At 41.6% G+C, this 23919-nt stretch overlaps 1 protein-coding gene across 1 annotated transcript in view; it reads left to right on the top strand.

The window, feature by feature from the left end:
- MINPP1 (multiple inositol-polyphosphate phosphatase 1) overlaps window positions 1-21895 on the top strand; it is a 30722-nt gene extending 8827 nt beyond the window's left edge. The window contains exons 3-5 of the mRNA XM_051982641.1: window positions 3326-3423; window positions 6798-6931; window positions 18002-21895. Of these exons, the coding sequence (XP_051838601.1) occupies window positions 3326-3423; window positions 6798-6931; window positions 18002-18398 (629 nt within the window). The 3' untranslated portion in view covers window positions 18399-21895. The remainder of the gene's footprint in view (window positions 1-3325; window positions 3424-6797; window positions 6932-18001) is intronic.
- The last annotated feature ends 2024 nt before the right edge of the window (window positions 21896-23919 follow it).

Genomic DNA, 23919 nt, shown 5'->3' on the forward strand with positions numbered 1-23919 from the left:
TCTAACATGACTCTGACGTCCTGAAGGGGAACATGAGGAAACGGGTTTTCTCTGTGAGGTGCCAAGGAATTAATTCCCAACTACAAACAATTACTTGGTAGTCATTCTCAAGAGTTCAGGCTCTCTAATTTGGAATTTGTTGCAAGAGTGGAATTTTAGTTCAAAGGGGACCAAAAAAAACTTAGGGGAGAGATCTTTTTGCTCTTAAGAAGATAAAATATTTTGAAATCACTTTGATGTGACACTCAGTGATAGTAAAGTTCAGTAAAGGAGTTTCTAGAAGGCCTCATAGTCCCTTTGTTGTATGCAATGTCCTTCCTGAGGTTAGAATGCCCTGTAGTTTGGTTGTGCCATTCTTCCTTACACCAGCTTCCTCTCATTCTACATATAGAATTTTGAGAACTCCCTCTCTTTGTTCCCATCCTCTCACCTCTTCCCTTCTATTAAATTTTGTACTTTTCTAAGATCATGGCACCTCCCTAAATCTCCCTTGAATCCATGCTGAAATTGGTGGTTTTAGAAAGGCTAGCAATAAGTGCATTGTTATTATTTATTACTCTTACTCTTAACGGAGTCACCCAGCAGGGACGTTTCAGAGGTAAGATGTGAATCCGTGTTTCCCTGACTTTGTCTCCTGCACCAGACTGCCACTGGGTGGCTCAAGCTTTTCCTGCCCCGGGCTCTTTTCTGAAGTTAAAAATTACAGAATGGCTGCCAGCCTGCATTTGTCAAGGAGGTTTCTTCACTGAAATTTCTCTGTATGGATGAAATCATCACAGTGGTCAAAATGCAAAACCAAACCCCAAAGTACTCTATTATTATATTCTGCAAATCTGGTCTCTTTGGGGTGGAGAATCTCTCCAGTAATGACAATGATAGTTCTTTAGCTCTCCATTGAAGCCAGACTCCAGGGTTTTCCCTCGATGTGCTAGAGAAGCATGAAACCATCTCTATAAATCTCTGTAAGGCCACTCCTCCCAACCCCCACCCCAGCTTGAAAAGCAGAAATATCAGCCTCAGGACAATCTGTGGACAGTCAGCTATGCAGGATCATGAAGAAAGGAGTTCTTTGGGCCACATCTACTTGTGAAGTTGTAAACTGAGGTGCACTAGGCTTTCTAGCTCTAGAAAAAAATTTCAAATGCAGATGGGTGATATCTGATCATTTCTAGCAACATGTAGTTTTGGGAGAACTGTCACCTAGAGCAAGGATTTGGGCACAGCACTCCTGAACTGGGTCACTGGGATTGAGAAATGTTTAATGTCATAAATAATAATGCACCTGACCACAGATGATGTTAATGTGTGATAACCCAAGAAATATGGGCCCACATATTGGACCCTTATATATAGTTTAATGACCCTTTTCCTCTTTGAATTTCACAGCACTGATATACATGATGTCACTTGGCTTTCTCCTTCCAAGAAGAAGCACTCACTGTTTGCCCTCTCAGAAACACCACCCCTTTCCCCACTGTAGCCTTCTGAAAATGTTCTTCAAAGTTTAACTGTTGTTTAGGAATCAAAATATGGTAAATATGTTGAAAGTAAAGTAACTATTCAATAGTTTGGCTGCTATATAGGGAAGAATTTCTTACACACAATTTTTCCTTTAAAAATCCTAATACAGCAGCATTAAAATTTTCTTTAACATTTCCACATTTGTCATGTTGTACAAGAAAAATCAGACACCATGAGAAAGAAAAAGCAAACAAACAAAAAAGGTAAAAGTACTATGCTTCTATCCACATTCAGTCTCCATAGTTCTATGTGGAGGCACATGGATGGATGTGGTTGGCATTTTCCATTCAAAATCTATTGAAATTGTCTTGAATTACCACATTGCTGAGAAGAGTCAAGTCCCTCAAAGATCAATACATGATCTTACTATTACTGTGTGCAATGTTCTTCTGGTTCTCCTTACGTCACTCAACGTCAGTGCATATAAATCTTTCCAGACTTTTCTGAAATCAGCCTGTTTATCGTTTCTTATAGAACAATAATACTGCATTATATTCCATAATTTATTCAGCCATTCCCCAACAGATAGACATCTTAGTCAATTTTCAATCCCTTGCCACTACAAAAAGGGAGTAGCATTTTTGTAAATGGAGACGTCTTTTTTTTTTTTTACACAGAACTGTGTGTTTATCATTTTGTTCTTTAAATGGAATTCTACCTGTATATATAAATAGTCCAGTGTAAATATAAAAATGGGCATTTTTGTAAAGTGCTATAAAATTTATTAAATGCTTTGATGACATTTTACTCCCCTGAGGTCAAATTTAATACATGCCAGCTGGATAAATAAAAACCTTTATTGTATGAAGAAATACTTGAGATAATTCTAGAACTCAAATCATTCTTGGAAATGATAGTAGGGGATTGGTTCCCATTACTTTGGTTTAGTCCTGAAGTGAAGAGGATTTGGTAAATATGAATGAAATGAAGGTCAAGTGAAGATGTGATAAATGCACTTATACTTTAGATCTCTTGAAAATGTTAAAATGTTCTTTAGCTCTCCATAGATGTTACAGTTTGCCCAGCTATATGCCCATCATAATATTGACAAAATAGATTTGTGAATATTGGTACTTATCATATATAATAAAAACCTCGTATCACAATCTATTAGTTGCTCTTTTTTTTCCAAAACAACACATTATACATATGTTAGAATAAATAAAAGTTGTCAGTAGATCAGCAATTTAGAGATCAAAAATAGAATTGGGCGCAAATTTTCAGCATTATAACTTCCTTAGTAATAAAAGACTAAGTCACTGAATTTTTAACTTTCATTTCTGATAACTTTAATTTTCTTAATCACCCCTACTCCTCATCTTGGTAGTTTTAATGAATTCCTTCTCCCTCCATCCTTCTTAATTCTACCTTTGATGACTAGCAGATCGATTTTCGAAATATCTGTTTTTGCAGATAACATCTTGATTCAAGTTCTCATCTAAACTTGACCTGTTGTAATAGTCTCTTAGGTGGTCTCCCCTTTTTGTCTCTTTGTGTATGTGTCTCTCTTTCTCTCACTCTTTCTATTTGTGTATATAATTATCATTAAAAATAAAAAAATTAAGCTGTGGTTTGTTTTTGTTTTTAGCCATGAATTTGACCCTTAATTTAACTTTCCATTTTTTATTGATCCCAGTAGAAAAAAAAGCCTTGCTTTTAGTACAACTTACAGAATCATAGAATTTCAGAATTGGAAAGACTTTAGTGATCGAGTCCAACCCTTTTATTTTACAAAAAAAATTGACATTCTACTTTTTTAATAGCAAAAAATTATAACTCAAAACATTTTGCTTTCTTTCACCAGATTTAATCCAAGTTGCTTTTTTTTCCTGTTCATTTGACCTGGCTATTAGAGACATTCAGTCCCCCTGGTGCGATGTCTTTGACACAGATGATGCTAAGGTAAGTGTTCATTTTGCAGTTATGTTAGTTGCTCAGACACAACTTCTAAAGTGAGAGACATTGTGAGAAGCTTGATTTAGTGCTGGCCAACTTGGAAGCTTTGTGCTTCTGCTTCTTTTCCATTTAATGAATGGGTCTTCTAAAAAGGGATTCGAATGAACAGTAGTATGTGACTTATTCTTGACAGCTGGATAAACTAATTATTAAATAAAACGTTTGAGTTCACTTTTTTCTCTTCTGTCTCTCCATTGAAGAAACACAAAACCTTTATCAAATATGCATAGTCAGGCAAAATATAGCCCATTTGCCATATCTCCTAAATGTCCTTTACCTCGATGTCAGTTGGTCAATAGCAGCCTTCCTCATCTGTCTTTTGAAATCACTTTGATTATTGTGTTGATCAGCATTCTTCATTCTTTCCAAGTTTTTTATCTTTATAGTGTTGTTTTTGTATAAATTATGTTTCTGTTTCTATTCTGCATTTTTCTGCATCAGTTATACTGGTTTTCCCAGATTATTCTGAAACCTCCCTTTTCATCATTTCTTACAGCACAAGAGTATTCCATTATTTTATATACCACAGTTTGTTCAATCATTCCCCACTTGATAGACAAACATCTCTTTCCTTCTTCCCCTTAGTTTCTAATTCTTTACTGTCACAAAAAAAGAGCTACTCTAAATATTTTTCTATATGCAGATCCTTTTTTTAAAAAACAATTTTCAATAGTATTTTATTTCCCAAATACATGTAAAGATAGTTTTCAACATTCATTTTTGTAAGATTTTTTTTGTTCCAAGGGAAGAAGTTATTTATGGCCAAAAAAAAGTAGGGAATATTATGACATGCAAAATGGATCATTTTGATTACATTAAATTAAAAAGGTTAAAAATTACAAACCAAAACAACCGTGATTAAAAAGGAAGCAGAAAGCTACAAATTTTTTTTTTATATCCAGTGTTTCTGATAATGTCCTTATTTGTAAAATATAGTAAGAATTGACTCAAATTTGCAAGAATACAAGGCATTCCCCAATTGATCAACTTATGTGAACAAACAATTTTCAGACAAAGAAATTAAAGCCATTTCTAGTCACATGAAAAAATGCATTAAGTCGCTATTGATTAGAGAAGTGCAAATTAAGAAAACTCTGAGCTATCACTTCAAAGCTCTCAGATTGGCTAAGATGATAGAAAAAGATAATGATGAATTTTGGAGGGGATGTGGGAAAACTAGGACACTAATACGCTGTTAATGGAGTTGATCCAACCATCCTGGAGAGCAATTAGAATCTGTGTCCTAAAAAGCTATCAAACTGTGCATACTCTTCAATCTAGTAGTGTCTCTACTGATGTAAAAGAGATTAAAAGAGGGAAAAGGACCCCATGTGCAAAAATGTTTATGGCAGCCTTTTTTGTAGTATCAAGAAACTGGAAATTGAGTGAATGTTCATCAGTTGGAGAACGACTGAATAATGAAATATTATTGTTCTATGAGAAACAATCAGCAGTATGATGTCAGAAAGGCCTGGAGAGACTTACATAAACTGATGACAAGTGAAGTAAGTAAAACCAGGAAAACGTACACAGCAACAGCAAGATTATACGATGATCAATTCTGGTGGATGTAGCTCTTTTCAACAGTGAGGTGATTTGGAGCAATTCCAATAGACTTGTGATGGAGAGAGTCATCTGCATTCAGAGAGAGAACTGTGGGGACTGAATGTGGATCAAAGTGTAGTACTACTCCCCACCCCTTTTTTTTTAGTGGTGGTGTTTGTTTGCTTGTTCTTTTTTCTTTCTTGTGTTTTTCCCCCTTTTGCTGTGCTTTTCTTGTGCGGCATGACAAATATATGTCTAAAAAAAGTTGCATGTGTTTAACCTATAGTGGATTGTTTGCTGTCTGGGCAGGGGGAAAGGAAAAAAATTTGGAACACAAGATTTTTCAAAGGTCAATGTTGAAAACTATTTTTGCATATATTTGGAAAAATGAAAAGCTATTATTAAAAAAATAACTATTGTTCCACAATTTTTTTCTTCCTCCCTTCCTCCTTCCCTCCCTTGCTCTCTTTCTCTCTCTCTTCTCTTCTCTCCCTTCCTCTCTCTCTCTCTCTTTCTCTCTCTCTCTCTCTCTCCCCCTCATCCCCCCCTCTCATCTCCTATTTTCAAGAACCCAAGCAATCTGATATTGGTTAAATATGTGCAGTTTTATTAAATATATTTCCATATTTATCATATTGTGCAAAAAGAGTCAAATCAAATGGGGAAAAAAAGATGAAAAAACAAACAAAAAACTAAGTTGAAAATGCTAAGTTTTGATCCTTTTCATTTGCAAAATGGCTATCTAGGATTCAGAACATAGTTTTCCATGGAAATTGTGTGTTAGAAAGGAAAGTGAGGTTTTTCAAGGCAGCCCAAGAGAGTCCATCTAACCTGTACCATCACTTTACTGGTTCACCACCAGGTGGCAAACGATAGTCTGTTAGGGTCTTGGGGGTTTTCAGTGAGTAACAGGGAGCCTTGAAATATTAAAAGCAAATATATCCAGATTACATTAAGAGACTAGAAGACCCTGGCAGCGTGCGGTAGTGGACCACTGTCCAATTGTCGGGGAACAGCCGAGACAAATCTGCTCATCCAGAAGAACCTCATACTGATGAAATCACAGGTATCCTCAAGGAAAAATACAGCATTTGGATCTCAGCTGTGGGCACAGCAATTCTAGCGGCCTGGCCCGGCTGTCTCAGGCAGGAAGAGAAATCAGTGGCACAGCATGGGATGAGCAGGCCAAACTAGAAGCAGCAGCCAGGGAGACAAACTCACTCTCCAAAAGTTGCCTTTAGTCTTCAGTATCTGGATGGGTTCTTTGACTGCACAGTAGATTTTTGACTTCCCTTCTTGCCCAAGGTAATGGTGCCTAGAAGTGTTCTTTTGCAAATGATTATTACTTCTGTCTGGCTGTCTCTTATCTACCTATACATACGTACACAAGGCTGCACCAGAAGTGATTGTAGAGCACTGAGGGACCTCAGATTGGACAGACACAGCTTAGTTATAGTTATTTTTAATGTTGTTTCAATCTATTTTGATTGCAGAATCATAATCCGTGTGCTATGTCATTGTTCTTCTTTAAGAGTATGGTTGATAGTCTGACCCTGAGATTAAGCAGATTGGAGCTGTCCTATCCAGGAGGGTCTTGAGAAGAGTCTTGTCCCTGCCTTGGTGAGGCAGCAGCTCCCAACCTCAGCACTCCTCTGCAGCCTAGCCCCTTCAGGTGGGTGTGCTGCTCAGGAGCCTGCCAATAACTGGTCTGTCAGGGAGTAAGTAAGTAACTGACCTTGAAAAATAGAAAGGAGCTTTAAAAATGTGCCTTTCAGGTGCTGGAATACCTGAATGACCTGAAGCAGTATTGGAAGAGAGGGCATGGCTACACGATCAATAGTCGGTCCAGTTGCAGCCTCTTTCGGGACATTTTTCATCATTTGGATGAAGCTGTGGAACAGAGACAAAGGTGAGTCAGTTTGAAAAAAATGGAATGCCTCCGTCATTGTCAGTCTTACTCTGGCCTTTTAAGGAGATTATTTTGTTTTAGGTTTGTTTGTTTGTTTTGAGGTGCCCATCACATACATGCGCATTTGTTTGTTTTTTTAATTTTTTTAAAACGTAAAATACCTTTGAACTTTCTTCAATAATCCTTTGGGATTATTCAGTGTAAATGAAATGTGTACTCTGCCCCCTAGTGGTTATTAGATGGTCCTTTACTGACAGCAGTGGGAATCAAGTTTAGACTACAAAGGCAGAAAGAGACAAGACAGAGTCAGAGATGAAGACAGACAGAGAGACTGACATGAGAGATCTGTTAAGTCACTCCTTGAAGAGCAAACTCACTGGCCTAGATCTCGGTGGAACTCCCAGGAAGTCATGAGTTCCTAGAGAGGTGAAGTGAATAAGATTCAAGATTACACACGGAGCAGCCAAGAAAGAATTCAGTTTGAGAGCCTCTGACTCACAAATTTTTTCCTTCTTTTAAAATTAAATAATCCCTGGCCTTGTAGAAAGAGGAAAACCAACACATTTCCTCATCTTCTCCCTTGTTAGAAAACACCTTTTTGCTAAGGAGACTGGAGATTTTCAGTTTGGTGGGTTTGTCACCTCTCCAGAATATGGCTGTGTAAATCAGGGTCCCTGCTCCTTTGTATCGTTTTTAGGAGGAGCCTTGAAATGGGTGGGAACATTTTTTCATGTGCCCCCCTCCCAAACACACTCTTCCCCCAGTTGTATCTAGTTGTGTCAAATATTAATGGGCAAGGTCCTTCTCATCTCTGCTTCCAAATTGAATTTTTTGTCCTTCTTGTACAAGTGCCCATTCTCCAGGCCTGGCTCTGGCTTCAGCTTTATTATTTGACTGAGGAATAACTCATTAAATTCAAAGACTATGCGTAATTAGGCTTTGGCCCAAAAACTCAGTTGGTGACTTAGAAATGAAGTCCTGTACCTTTGAGCAGTGAATTACTCAGAGAAGGAACAAACAACTCAGAATTATTGTACCCAGATTTGCAAATGGTATGGGAACATTTGATTTTTTGGTCTACTTTGTTGAAATAAAGATAATTTTAGGTTATATTAAGAAGTTGGGGCATCAAAGTCTATTAGCACATTTTAAAAAATAAATAGCTTTTCCTCTTTGTAGTGGCTAGAAACTGGAAACTGAACGGACGCCCATCAATTGGAGAATGGCTGAATAAATTGTGGTATATGAAGGTTATGGAATGTTACTGTTTTGTAAGAAATAATCAGCAGGATGAATATCAAGAGGCTTGGAGAGACTGACAGGAACTGATGCTGAGGGAAATGAGCAAGACCAGGAGATCATTATACACTTCAACAACAATACTATATGATGATTGGTTCTGATGGACGTGGCCATGTTCAACAATGAGACGAACCAAATCAGTTCCATTTGTTCAATAGACCCAGCTACACCCAGCAAAAGAACTCTGGGAAATGAGTGTGAACCACTACATAGCATTTCCAATCCCTCTGTTTTTGTCTGCCTACATTTTTTATTTCCTTCTCAGGTTAATTTTACATTACTTCAAAGTCTGATTTTTCTTGTGCAGCAAAATAACTGTATGGATATGTATATATATATTGTATTTAACTTATGCTTTAACATATTTAACATGTATTGGTTGACCTACCATCTGGGGGAGAGGGTGGGAGGAAGGAGGGAAAAGTTGGAACAGAAGGTTTTGCAAAGGTCAATGCTGAAAAATTACCCATGCATATATCTTTTAAATAAAAAGCTATATAAAAAATAGCTTTTTATTTTTTAAAATACATGCAAAGATAGTTTTCAACATTCACCCCTCCAAAACCTTTTCCTTCTTCCCTCCCCTTTTCCCATCTCTCCTTTTACTATTCCCTAGATAGCAATCAATCCAGTATAGGTTATATAGCATTTCTTCTGTTTTTATCATGCTATGAAAGAAAAATCAGATCAAAAAGGAAAAAAAAATGAGAGAAAAAAACAAGCAAGCAAACAACAACAATAAAGGTGAAAATACTATGTTATCATCCACACAAAGTTCTATAAAAAAAATTGCTTTTTATTTTTTAAAATACATGCAATGATAGTTTTCAACATTCACCCCTCCAAAAAAAAAAAAAAAAAATGAGAGAAAAAAACAAGCAAGCAAACAACAACAATAAAGGTGAAAATACCATGTTATGATCCACACTCAGTCCCCACAGCCTTCTCTGGGTGCAGACAGCTCTCTCCATCACAAATCACTTGGAACTGGCCTGAATCACCTCATTGTTGAAAAGAGTCAAGTTCGTCACAGTTGACAACAGTTGTTGTTGCTGTGTACACTGATCTCCTGATCCTGCTCATTTCACTCAGCATCAGTTCTTGTCAGTCTCTCCAGGCCTTTCTGAAATCATCCTGCTGATCATTCTTACAGAACAATAATATTCCATAACATTCATCTACCACAATTTATTCAGCCATTCCCCAACTGATGGGCATCCACTCAACTTCCAGCTCCTTGGCACTACAAAAAGGGATATTAACACATTTTATTAGCTAAGTTTTTTACACGAATAATGGCTTTAAAAATCTAAGCATTGTGTGTTTCATCAGTAATATTTTATCTTTTTTTTTTTTTTTTGCTGAGGCAATTGGGGTTAAGTGACTTGCTAGGTCACACAGCTAGGTAGTGTCTGGGTTCAGATTCGAAGTCAGGTCCTCCTGACTTCAGGGTTGGTGCTCTATCCATTGCGCCACCTAGTTGCCCACATCATTAATATTTTTAAAAGTGTAAAATACATATGTGAAAAATTAAAAGTAACTTAACTTTTTGACTCTACAAAAAATGCTCCTTGGAAAAATATTTTAAAAGTCATTAGAAATACCTTAACATTATTAGCCTGCCTGGCTTTCAGTTTTATCATGTGGAAAATGTCGGTCCCTTTCACGTCTAAGTCCCATGACTTAGGGGTAGGATTGGGTGTTAGGAAGTGTTCATTGTGCTTGGTGTGTCACTGGGGCTTTAAAAATACTTGGCGATTGACTGATTGAGTTCATTGGTCTGGGTAGCTCCTCTATCAGGACAGATCAGGGCTACAGTTTTCTGCAATTTCAAGTTTTAGTTACAGTGCCTAGAGGCACTGAGAAGCTTCCAGGACCTTCCCCAAGCCTTGCAGCAATCTTGGTGTCCGAGAAAGCATTAGAAGGTACTAGTATTAGGGAGTATTGGAAAAGTGGGATTTTGTGACACATGAAGGAAGCCAGAAGCAGCTACCCATTTATGAAAGAAGTAGAATCTGGGGGCTGGCTTGCAAGGGTCATTGCATCCAAGCCTCTCCTTTTATAGATGAACAAACAATCCCAGAGAGGCCACAAAGTGAGTAGTTACAGAGCGCTGAGATTTGAACTCGGCTCCTTGTGCTCAGGTGCCGAGTGATTTTTGTCTTTCTGCGAAGAGCTGTCGCACTAGGAAAGCCTGCCTTCATTGTCATTTTTAACGTGTTTGATTTATAAAGATGATAAGCTACTAAGTGCAAGGAAACGAGACTAGGATAACGGCGAGGGCAAATGTGATACACAGTAAGGTTCAAAACAGCTTTTTTTCCATTATAGAATTTAATATCTAATAGACAAGAGGTTTGATTCAGGTGAAAAAGAGGTGACTTTGGAACACGGCATCTGGAAAGGAGGCACTCCAGGCTGGATGCTAGATGAAGTGGTTATGGACCAGGGGAGGGGCTTCATGAGGCTGATGAGCAAGTGGCTGATCTTTCGGGCCACAAACATTTTTTAGAGCTCCAGGAAGCAGGAGAGGTGTCAAGACGGGGACGTCAGCAAAGGCACCTTCTGGCCTGACCTTTCTTTACCCTGGCAGTGAAAATGGGTCCTTGAGAGAGGGAGCAGCTGCATTCTTGGGGTGGAGGTGGGGAAGCATAGGGAAGGTGCCTTCTTACCTGTTGGTTTGCACACAACCAACTTAGAGGCTCCGGAAGCAGCTGGTGTAGTGGGACCTGGAGGTAATGAGTATTCTTAGTCAAATTTTTATAATCTAGTTGAGAGTTTCCATTTTCATCATGAAAAGTTATGAAATAATCCTCTCCTATGGAAGTTGTGTAAGATTTTAAGTCTGGGAGAGGATTCTGGGAAGGTGTGGAATAGGGCAGAAAATTGCAAGTTTTCCAGATCTCCCCCACAAATCAGACAAAGCAGGGCCTCAGGGTGAACAGCTCCTCCTGGGCCTGATCTGGAGAAAGCTGCAAGGAAGTTTGACCTACGAATTAGAAACATCTCCAGGCTAGTTCCCTGAAACAGTGAGTGCAGAGCCCAGAGGTTAGTTGGGTGGGGAGGCTGCCCCGGCCGGACCCCAGCCAGTGGCCTCTGAGTTGGGGAAGACTGAGGGAACTTGTTCTGATAAAGGATGCCAGGCCCAGTTGTGCTGCTGAGATGTGACCCTGGGTGAGAAAGAATCAGCACGTGGCTGGGGAGTGTGGAAACAAGGGGACAGGATGCCCTGGCTGCTAAGAGAAATGAGCAGAACCAGGAAATCGTCACACATGACAACAAGAAGACTATACGAGGATCAATTCTGCCACATGTGGCTCTTCTCAACAGTGAGGTGATTCAGGCCAGTTCCAATGGTCTTGTGATGGAGAGAGCCATCCGTCCCAGAGAGAGCACTGTGGGAATGAGTGTGAATCAGAACAGAGTATTTTCACTCTTTTTGTTGTTTGCATTTTTTCTTATCCCTCCCCCTTTTTGATCTGATTTTTCTTGTGCAAGATAATTGTATAAAAATGTATGCATATATTGGATTTAATAGATATTTTAAACATGTTTAACATATATTGGACTACTTGCCATGTAGGGGAAGGAGGAGAAGGGAAAGAGGGGAAAAATTGGAACACAAGGCTTTGCAAGGGTCAATACTGAAAAATTATCCATGCGTAAGTTTTGAAAATAAAAAGCTTTAATAATAATAAAAAAAAGAATTAAGAGGCTAAGGAAATTGAGGGGGGAAGGATAAAGAAGGGATTTTTAAGGGAATCCTACTCATATCAGGTCTGAGTTAAAGAGAAAACAATATACACAATTAGAAGAGAATAAAAGTCTTCTAAATTTTTAAAGAAATAAGAAGGTGCGGGAATAGGATAAGGAGAAGTATGGAAGGATATATAAATTAATAATGTGAATTAGATAAAAGCATGGAGAGAGGTTAAGGAAGGGATCTTTTGAGGTGGAGTAGGCTAAGAAATGGGAAAGGGAGGTAGAAATAAAGTAGAGAAGTCAGGAGGGATAGGAAATGACCCACAAACATAAAATAAAAATCAGAGGTAAAATTTGTTATGTGAAAAAAGGAGGGATAGTAATGATCTCCGACAAAGTTCAAGCTAAAATAGATTTAATCAAAAGAGAAAAAATTAGGGAAACTACACAATGTATCAACCATATTAATCCACATTGTTTTAGACTATTTAAAATAACTAGGCAGTATGAGGTTGAAATATTGCTGTGGTAGAAGAAATGAGTTGATAGCATTAGAAAAATCTGGAAGATTTGGCCTTACGAAGGAAGGAGGTTATCCACGTTCAGAGAAATGGAGGCCCAATAAGTATGAATGTGTATGCCTAGAGAAGTGTCTGACTGTAGAGATCTAGCTGTGTGTATGGGAAAGTAGGAGTGAGCTCTGTGTTTTCGCATGGTAGGTAAACTTGAAGGGGAAGAAATGCTTTTCCTTGAGTGTATCAGGAGCCCAGGGGAAGGTGGCTTCTTTGCAGGGAGCAAAGGAACCTGGCACAGGTTGCCGGAAGTCCTTCCCCATGTCGGGTCTTCTGTCCAAAGAGCAGATGTGTAAAGCATTTAGCACACCTGAAATGGGTCTGGAAATACTAGCTGCTGTTATTGTTATTATTATAGTCCTTGAGAAGGGCTCCCTGGGCTTGCTAGAACCTTATGCCCCCCCGGGGAGCCCTCTCAGGCACCTGGCTGGCCTGTGTGCTCTCCTGTAGGCGGCTCCTGGAACCAGAACCCTAACAGGATTGCTGTTTTATCTCAGATCCATCAAAGCCGGTACCTTGCCTGGGTATCATTATCCTGAATTTTCTAGACATGGTAGTTAAAGAAAGGTCGGGGCTGTCTGGCTCATGGGGAGGGAGTTCCATCGCGTCAGGGACATATCTGGTCTTTAGCCTGGAAAGCCGAAGATCCCGAAAGCGCAGACATAGGTGTTTGTGGTTATTGTAGCACCCGTGTCCTGCCACTTCTGCTCCTTCTGGGACGTGGGGGCGGGTCTGGTTTTGCTTTTAGTGACACGAATGATTTTGCTCTTGAAGTTCAAGGAAGATGACGTTCCCCCACCCCATGCCCCCGGAATTGTGCGTGTCCTTTTGCTCTCATCGGCTCCCTTGGCTTTAGCTCCTACTCTCAGTTGTGCGGCTCTACCTGGGCAGCCCTGGGCCCCTGAGCTCCGTTCCCAGCTGTCTGCCTGAGGACATTGGAACTGATGAGTTGAATCTTTATTTCTAGATTATAAATCTCCAAGTGCTGTATGTGCTGGCTACCTCACTAGCTGGAGGATTTGACCCTAGGAGGAAATAAAGCTTCTGTTTGCCCTGAGTACTTGTCTCCCTGGCAAGCTATTTGATGCTGTTCAGTTTGAGCCCAACTGGACTGCGTTCTGTTCCCTGCCCGGACATCTGTCAGTTTCTCCCCAGGCAGCCCTGGCAGCTATGGGGGTGCCCCCCGCCCCCCACCGTGGCCTTCAAGGTGCAGCTCCAGGGTGACCTTCCCAGGTCCTTTCACTTACTCAGGCCTTTCTCTGCAAAGTGCCTCATTTTTCTCACTTAGCTGTATTGAGGTCATTTCCCTCCAGTTGAGTAGACAGTTTTTGAAGGCGGACTTATCCAGCTTTTTTCTTCACATCCCAGGTATCTGGTGCAGGTCTCGGCTTGTTCTGGATGCTGAAGGAGCTTTTGGAATCTCCTTGGTGTGGCCAGGGATCCAGGTTCTGGACCTCACTTGCTCCACTCACTGGGGACTAGGTGAATTTCCGAATTGGATCTTGGGAGAGAGAGCTGGGAAGCTCCGAGGCTACTGGCCCCATTTTCTCCTCATGTAGGGGAAGGAGCTGAGACCAGAGAGGGACCGAGAGTGGGTGGGATTTGACTCTCTGACTCCAGTTGCCATGGTTTCTGAGACCAGATAGACCTGTGTGTATTTGGCCATGAAGCTCCTCTTGTCTGCCTTCCCCGATGGTCTTCAAGGAAAAATATTTGTTCCCAAGGTCCTCCCTTCTACTTTGGGACTGATCTGAAGGTTAGCCAGGTTGTCTTCAGCTCAGTCTCGATTGGCACCTCGTGCTGCCCTGTGTAGAGGAGAGAATACCTTACATCTGTACTTCAGATGGGGGGAGGGGGCAGGACAGCTGGGAGACCCTTGAAGAAAGGGGACTTTTCCCCCTAGAGCTTTTATGCCGCTCCATTCCTCTGGAGATGGGGGCTTCCCGCACTTCACACAGTGGTCTCAGTTCCAGATTTCGTGTAAATTTGAGATTTGTCCATCAGAGCTCTTAGCAGATTAGTCACACTTAAAAATGAGTGGGATCTACAGAAAGAGCTGTCTGTGCTGGTTCTTGCTTTTGTTCTTTATTAGCTCATGCAATTATTCCAAGAATTTGTGTGATCTTGGGCTCTGAAAGGCTGTTTTAATCTTTGTGGGTCTTACTTTTAAAAATTATGGAACATTAGTTACCTGTAAAAACCACACACACACACACTCTCTCTCTCTCTCTCTCTCTCTCTCTCTCTCTCTCTCTCTCTCTCTCTCTCTCTCTCCTCAGCCAGGAGTGGTTTCTTGGTTGAAGTGCTGATTCTTGTTTTTGCTGAGTTTATGGAATGAAGGTTGGGACGACCCTCCTATGAGTCAAGGATTGGTGGGGATGATTACTGCGGTTTTATTTTATTTTATTTTATTTTTACTTTTCCATAATTATATAGAGAACATAGATATGTCTTGTATTAGATTTCACTTTTGTCTAAGGAGAAAAGTGAATTTACCGGCCTATCCTATGTTTGACTATGCACGTGTTCTTATTCTTTTTTTCCCTGTGTTTTAATTTACATTTTCTCATTTTTGAGTCGAAAACCAGACATCTTTCAGCCAGAACAATCAGAACTTTCCTAGGACGTGTCGTCAAATGCACTTTTCATTTTGACGCTTGTGGTCTCTACTTTCCAGAACCGCAAAGTCAATCCAACACAGTCATGTTTAACGCTGTCAGAATGGTTGACGTTCTGTTTAGTTTGGGCCCTCTGTGGCACGAAGACCAGGAATAAGTGAAGTAGATCTGAGTAGCTGCTTGGACTTGTGGGTGCCAATCAGAGCTTCCCTTCAGGTGAATAAAAGGGCCCGTTGTGTGCCCAGCACAGTGCTTAATGTGAAGGAAAAAGCACACCTGTCTCCGTTCACATTTCTCATTAGAGATGACACACATAGGAGAATTCAGCTGAAGGGTGACTGAGAAACCCACTGAGTCCTGAGGGGGTCACAGCAGGCAGATGGCAGTGCCAGGCAGATGGGAGGCCCGTGAGAAGGAGCATCCAAGCAGTGGAAGTGGTTCTTTCCTAGCGTTTAGGGGGAGGGAAAGCAAGGATTATCAGCAAAGTCAGCAGGGAAGGTACTCCATGGTCTGGTTTCCTCGTCGATGAGAATCAAATTGGGTCGTAGTGCATCAGGTCGCACAGTCAGGGTCTGCTGGGTGTGTGATGCCAGTCACTGAGGGCAGGATTATCAGGGCAGGAGCCAGCAGGGCCGGCCTTGGAGTGAGGAAGATGGATCCCTGCAGATGGGTCTGCTGTAAAAAAGCCCGACCCTGTCCTTCCTTTCTAAATTATGGCCACATTCTTAATTTTAGAGAGAGAAAGAAGGCTTTGAATGTATGGCCAAGGATAATGTGGGCTACATTCTGTAAGGGGAAAAACAGGCTTCTTGCTCTTACTCAACACCTTATTTTTACTTCAGCTTCATTTCTAAATATAGCTTACCACAATCCTGAAAGCTGTTTTTGTAACAGCCTGAATAAAAAAGTTCAGCCATCATTTTTTGGCCGTGCCTGACATTGCATGCAGAACTGCTGCATCCCTAGGGCACATCCGCCTGTGTTCACGGCTCTGACTTCTTCACAATCATTGTTTCTTCAGTAATGGTCACACTATACTCCTACCCTAGTTCGGTTAGTTTTCCTCCAGGCAATGGGCATCTTTGGTTGTCAGCTGGAGCTGCTTCACAGGGATATTTCTGGGTCGCAGGGAATCCAGGAGCTTCGGAGGGTTTGAAAAGCGGTGCCATCGTATATATAGTTTGGTAGTTTCTGCTGTCGACTCAGTTTCCTTTTTATTCGTTTGTGAACAGACTGATGAGTCTCAGGGACTTTTTCCTTTCTTGCTCCCTAAACATACTTCCTAAAGTTTTCACCATCCTGCTTATGTCCATGTTTCTGTTGGAAGTGACCGAGGATCAGGATCTTTTTAAAGATGATTTCAGTTTTGAGGAACACAGTAAGTACAGAATGAACCAAAGCTGGTGAGGAAAATGTCTTTCTGGGGATAGTTAGAAAGAATGAAAGAGTCTCTGTTTACAATGAGCTTTCATTGGAAGGGAGGAGACAACGTAGATACGAACTTAACCCACACAAAGTAGTTAAAACACAAGGTAGTTTGGAGGGGCTGGCCTGTTTGAAAGCTACTTGGGGAGGGAAAAGAGGGACTGAAGTGGCCAAGGAGGGAGCGCCCAGGCCAGAGCCGGTGCGGAGACCTGGGGTTTGGAGGCTTAGTGGCCTCGAGGCGCCGAGAAGGCCCAGTTTGACTGGATGTTGCGGTGGAGGAGGCTGCAAGGAGGGCCGAGGCCGGGGCGGGAAGGCTGTGTGCGTGATATCTTGGAGACAGTAGGAAGCCACAGGAGGGGGTTGAGGAAAATCATTTTGTCATCAGTGTATAGGATGAAGCAGAATGATGAGGGATGTCAGGCCGCTGGGGCGATCCAGGCAAGAGCCTGGGGGGAGAAGGGGAGAGGAGGGTCAGCTACCAGAGCGGGGAAGGCAGCAACAGCAGGATTTAGTGTGGGCTGAGCAAGAGTGCAGAGTCCCAGACAGGGCTGAGCTCTGCACCTCAGACAGGGAGAGGCGGGCGCTCCCATGGACAGAAATAGGGAAGTTCAGAGGGGAGGATTTTGGGGGGAAAGATTACTTCTTACTTTGCTTCCCTTACCAATGAGCTTTGCACTGAAAGACAAGAATAAAAATGGCTAAGAGGGGGCACAGCAACTGAGAGTAAGCAAGGAAATAATAGGCCATTTCACTAATGTCGGAGTTGGTCTCTGGGCTCTGAAGTATCTCCATAGGTCCTGAAAGACCTGGAAGGTGTGATTGCCAGACCCTCGGTCGGCACTTGTTAAGGGGGAGGGGAGGTGCCACGGCTGGGCAAGGGCTGCTGCCCCCAGTTTTTAGCATCTCCTTTAGGCCAGGGGACCTGAGCACTTTGCAACAAGATTCTAGAATAAGTGGTGGAAGGCACAGGGAGTGAGTGCCAGAGAAGCAGCAGCCGCTTTCCCTAAGAACCCATCTCAATTGGAGGCCAGCAGTCCTGCCTGTCTGCTAGCATTGGGCTCGATGGCTCAGCCCGGGCACCCAGGAGGCTGTAGGTCTATGGACGCAGGGGCTGAAGGCTGGGGCTCCGGGACCCACAGCTTTAAAGCTGCATCCGGTCCATCTCCTTTATAGAGACCCCGGATCTCACCACCGGGGTTTGTGTGAATCTGCCCTTCCCACTTCCCAGTGGGGGCTCTCCTCTGGGGCGGCAGTACAGCTCAGCAGAGAGGCCTCTGGCTGTAGTCGCCATGGGGATGGGTGGCCCTCACATCCCTGGAGGTCTCCCTGCCACAGCTGGACTGCCCCTTGAGGGCCTCAGAACGCCCGTCCAGCTTTGCTTCGGCCACTGCCACGCGCCCCCCGTGCCCAGGACTTATCCTCATGCCGCTTTCTCCCCTTGGTTTTCCCAGGTCCCAGCCCATCTCCTCCCCAGCCGTCTTCCACTTCGGACACGCGGAGACGCTGCTGCCGCTGCTCTCTCTGATGGGCTACTTTAAGGACAAGGAGCCCCTCACGGCTCACAATTACAAGGAGCAGACGCAGCGCCAGTTCCGGAGCGGCCGCATCGTCCCCTACGCGGCCAATCTCATATTTGTGCTTTACCACTGCGAGCGCCCCGAGACGCCGGCCCGCGAGTACCAGGTGCAGCTGCTCCTGAACGAGGAGCCGCTGCCCCTCGTTCACTCCGCCGAGACCGTCGCCACGTACCAGGAGCTGAAGGAGCACTACCGGGACGTCCTGCAGGGCTGCCGCTCGGACCGGGACTGCGCCGTGCCCAGTATCAACATCACCTCTGACGAGCTGTGAGGGACTGCCCAGAGGCAGGCTCACGGGTGCGGCGCTGGCGGATAAAGCGCAAGTGTTTCTGACTTCAGAGAAGTGGGTTGTGAACCTGGAACTGGTTGGTGGAAAATAATTTTGTACCAAGGTAGTTGGAGGAAAAAAAAATTTTAATCATAATTTGTGGCCCGGGCCACATCCGATGCAATGTTTACAGAAATGATTTCAAATTTTATTGATAATCCAGTCCTGGCTGCTAAATTTGATTTCAGAATGATACTTGAAAATGCTGGAGTAACCAAATTATCTCTCTAGATTCAGATGCAATTAAGTCTAGGAACTCAGCTCCTTGGATTTTGCGGACGATCTCTCAAGCCTTAAGCAGGGACAGTCTTCCTGGAGGAAAGAGGGTACTTCAATTAAGAAAAACAATGAATCAACTGGAATTATAACTTTCTATGGAAGGTAGCTATACTTTTCTCTAATTGAGAGCTGTTAAAATGTTAAACATTTTATGTCTGATTTAAGACGACATTTTGACTGACAGATTTAGAAATAAGCTGTTTGTTATTAGTATCCCTACGGCGTGTTGCCACTCTGGAGACGAAATGCTTTGTGGCCTCTCAGTAAGTCCTTTCACTAATGTGATGCTAGTTTTACATTTATAATAATGGAGGAATAGGATGGTCAGGATCAAGTCAGTTTCCTCAATCCTCTGATTAGCTTTCTTCTATTCTCTTATTTCGTTACCCCTCCAATCATCATTAGCAGAAACAATTTATTTGAAAAAGGCTTCGTATTGCCTCATCTAGCTCATTACAATTGTAAGGCTCTGCTAAGTGCCATGAAAGTGTTTGTAAGAATAATAATGATTATGGTTATGATAATTCTCTTAATGACTTAGATGCTAAGGGAAGAATTATCCGATCACCTGAATTCTATGTGATTTTCTGCTCTTTGCATGGCAATATTCCTCTCCTTTGAAGGGATGGAAGGAGGAAGGTAATGGGGAAATGGTGAAGTAAGAGAAATTCAGACATCAGAACATTATATTGGAAGATCAATTTTCTTGAATAAAATTAGATCTTACATATTAAAACAGATTTTTAATCATGAGAAATGAACTCGATTTTCAAGTGAGAAACAGCTTTTTCTGAATATTTTATTAACATTATTGGATTTGGGGACAGAAAATATGATTAATTTAAACCACCAGTTAATAAAATCTTTCATTTTTAATGTGAACAAAGCAAAACAATCCCTGTTGTAGACATGCGAGTCCACACACACAGTACACATGTACACACATGCACATGTACTCCCATCTACGCCCTCTCTCCCTGAAATCCGGCCTTCTAGATGAAAGGACCCCAGAGTCTCTAAGTTCCTGCTCTGATACACAGGCTGACCTGCCATTGTTCTGGGCAGTTGTCAATCAAGCCTCCCAAAAGTCAGATCCTGCCAGGCCAGAGATGCAAGTAGGGAAGGAACTTGGACTCTAATGGGGGAATGTGGGAAAAGGAAGTGTGGATTTGCCTTCCTGGAGGACATTTCCCTAATGAATCTTCCTTACTCTGAAGTAATAGAACGTCCTGTGCTCCCTCCAACCCCATGTGTGTGCCCACACCCACGGCACGTACGTGTGTCGCTTGTTAAAAGAGCCCCTTTAGGGCAGTCCCACGTACATTTGATATCTGCCCAAGCCCATGGAACACGGCTAGTGAGTAAATCGAGGTGGGGCGTGTAAGATCCCCACATCCCCCTCCCCACACACAGCCTGGGTCAGGGCGCACCTCCCTTTCTTAGAGCCGCCTGTTTGTCGGGGTTCAGGGAGAATGGATCCTCAGGTTTGGGGGCATCCCTGGCTACTGAGAAATCCTCTTCCATTGGAGTATATGAAAAATCCTTCCGATCATCCTCAGCTAACTAGAACATTCTGTTCCCAGGGTGGGGAACAAAGGAAGTGAAAGAATTAAACGCGTTTCCTTCTCACTCCTGCCTTGACTTTCATGTCCTTTTGGTTAGCAGCATCTCTCAAAACACATCCTGGTGAGAGATGGGTTTTTGTTTACTTGGGTGCTAACAGCTTATAAAAAAAATTAGAATTTCAGGAGAAAATGATTTTCTAGGTTTCCAAAGTAAATAAACAATAAAAGTATTCAGTTTAGCATCTCGGTGATGGGAAGAACACTGCACCTCGAGGGAGGAGGCCCTAGGGTTGGGTGCCAGCTTTCACCCTTGTGTGTGTGACCCTGGACAGATCACAACCCTTCCTGGAACTTCACTGGGCTCAGACATTCGAGGGGCATCCTATTTACACAATTGTGGAGGAAACACCACAGCTGAAGGTCGACAGAAAAGCTCATGGTGGCCCTTGGGATGAGGCTGGCAGCGCGGAATGGCAGAAGAAATAGAGCTTAAGGATGACCTTTTCAGGCACGATCTGAGATTTTTCTGAAGGATGTTGATTGTCCAGAATGCTCATGAAGACAGTCCCCTTCATCTGATGTGGTCAGTTTATCCTCAGGAGGGATGTTGTGAAATCCAGGTGAATTTTGTGTTTGCCAATAAATTTAATCAAATGGGAAAATGATGAAAGGTGTGATGTGAATATAATTTTGTTTTAAAACGCGCGGACAGCTTTGGATCCGGCGGTATTTTATTTAATGGAACTGGATGTTCCCAAAATCCTTGGAGGCTTATGCTGCCCTCACTTAGATGGAATGACCTGGGAGTGTTTGTTTGAATCAGCCCCTTTAAAATGAGCTTGGAGATGCTTACTTACAATGGATTAAAAAAAATCTAAAATTTTCCACAAGTTGTTTGACCTTAGGGTCCAGTAGGACAACAGAGTTAGCATGCTCGCATTCATTAGCACTTGATTTATTTGTGGGGAGAACAGTGAGATGATCATTATTACTGAAGCCGCTCCTGTTCTAGGAAACTTGGGAGGTTCTTGGCTGTGGTGCTTCTTCTCCCTCCTCTTGGAAATGACTGAAACGGGAGAATTTGGGGATGAAAATTAGTGGGGCTAAGTGAGCGTGAGTTACCTTGTCAGAAGGGCGCTGTTGCCGCGCTGCATCGGGGGAGCCGAATGTGACGGTGCGAATGCCCCCATTATCCTCCTGGAAATGACGCTGGTCTAATCTCTTATTCTCATCTCTGTTTAATGCGAGACTTGGAAGTGCACTGAAGTCATAGTCAGTGAACACAGTGTACTGTTTACCAAAAGAACAAAGCATGGGTTTTTTTTTTTTTTTTCCATGTTTATACTTTGATCGTTGTGCATCTGCACAATCAATTATGTTGACTTTGTGCTTCAGCTTTAAGTTTATCTTTCAAAATAAAATGGATGTGTGTTTATTGAGTCAATTTAATATTTGGGACTTTGCAGAGATCTAAGTCACCTTACTGATCCGGAAGGCATTAGAGCACTTAGGTGGTATTTATATGTACTTTGTAGTGATTTGGAACTTACCGTCTTTTATAATGTGTAAGCTTAAAAATAAATGTTTTGTTTTGAACTATTGTTTTTTTCTTCATTGGAATTGTTTTCCTTCGTGTCTTCAGAATTTTAACCTTCAGCATCTCTCAGTTCTCCTGGGCAGACTTGTCTTGTAGAATTTTGATCCACGGGATCCTACCTATCTTTCTTTCGACACTTTGAAATCTGAACAAAAATGGGGATTTTTTTTTGAGGAGTAAAAAAAGATGCTTAGTCTCTCATTTTTAGTAAATTAGGAAATCAGTTCCTCTGTTGGAAAGGAGGTATTGCTCCTGGAAAGGCTGAGCCAATTTAAGACAAATGACAAAATTTTATTTGATAGAAGTAGGGAAAAAAATAACAAAATTTAACTGTTTAAAAATATCAAGGAAATTAATGGGGGGGGGGGGGAAGGTGAAAGAAGGTGGCCTGGCTATTATACTAGATCTCAAACTGTGTTCTAAAGCAGTAGTGATCTAAAATGATTCTGGCTAAGAAATTGAGTGGAGGAATCATGAAACAGATTGGGTACACAATATACAGTAGGTAATGGCAGCAGTAATATAATATTTAGTAAACTCAAAGATCAGATCTTTGGGGACAAGAACTTGCTATCTGCAGGAAGAACCTGCTATCTGCAGGAGGGTGATAGAAGAGAGGGAATATTGAGGAAGGGGGTGACAAAATGCTTTTGAGAAGGGTTAGGGTGAAAGGAGAGAATAAATGGGGGAAATAAAGTTAGCAATAGCAATTAGGAAAAAGAATTTTGAAGCAAGTTTCTCATATATAAGGAACTGAGTCAAATTTATTAAAAAACAAAACAAAAAAACAAAAACCAATCAGTTGACTAATGAGCAAAAGATTTGTGCTATGCCCAAAGGGCTATAAAATTCTGCATGTCCTTTGACTTAACAATACCACTACTAGGCATGAATCCCAAAAAAAGATTAAAAAAAGAAAAAGGAAAAGGATCTATATGTACAAAAATATTTGTAGCAGCTCTCTTCTCAGGGCAAAGAATTGGAAATTGATGGGTATCCATCAGTTGGGGATTGGCTGAATACATTGTAGTAAGTTATTGTGATGGAATATTATTGTTTTATGGGAAATGATGAGCAGGATGCTTTCAGAAAAATCTGTCCAATCCTCAATGAGCTCAAGCATGTACAAAGTAATAGCAACATTGTGTAATGATCAGCTGTGAATGACTGCTATTTTCAGCAATACAATGATCCATGACTAGGCTGAAGGACTTATGAAGAAAAATGCTATCCATACTCAGAGAAATAAATGATTGTATCTGAATTGAAGCATCCTTTTTTTTTTTTCTACTTTAATTTTCTTGAGGGTTTTTTTTGGGAGGATGGGGGAGATTTCTATTCTTCTTGATAGCAGGATTTTTATGGAAATGTTTTACAGTATTCACATGTGCCTTCTTAAAGGAGGATGGGAGTGGGGAGGAAGGGAGAGAATTTGGAGTTCTAAGTTTTTAAAACATGTAAAAATTTGTTTTATGTGTAATCGGGCAAAACAATAAAAATATTAAATTTTAAAAAGAACTTGCAATCCGGGAAAACTGGAAGGGAAAACTCAAAAAATCAGATATACACCAACTTCTCACACATACACCATCTATCAAGGTAAGGTCAAAATGGGGACATAATTTAGATATAACAGGTGATACCGTAAATAACTTAGGAGAACATGGAACAGTTTATGTGTTTCTTGCCTCACTCTATATATTTTCCTGCCTTTCAGACACCAGGACAAGCACTCTCAAGGATCTCTCTCAATCTCTGCTTTTATTAACATACACTCTGCTTGATTACACAGAGACAGACAGTTTGTGATTATATATCAGCATGTGTGGACATGGGGGAAGGATCTGCTGACAAGAGCACACGCTGTTCCTTCCTTTTACAAAAGAGGTTTGAAGGGAGAAAAAAGGCTATTTCCCATGAACACAAGTAGAAGAGATGCAATTGCTACTGTCTTGTTTTTTTTAATATTTAATTCTGGCTGTATTCTGCTGTTGTGTGGTGGAACAGGAAATCTGGAGAACAT

The sequence above is a fragment of the Antechinus flavipes genome, chromosome 2 (assembly GCF_016432865.1).
Source record: "Antechinus flavipes isolate AdamAnt ecotype Samford, QLD, Australia chromosome 2, AdamAnt_v2, whole genome shotgun sequence".
In the NCBI taxonomy this organism is placed as follows: Eukaryota; Metazoa; Chordata; class Mammalia; order Dasyuromorphia; family Dasyuridae; genus Antechinus; species Antechinus flavipes.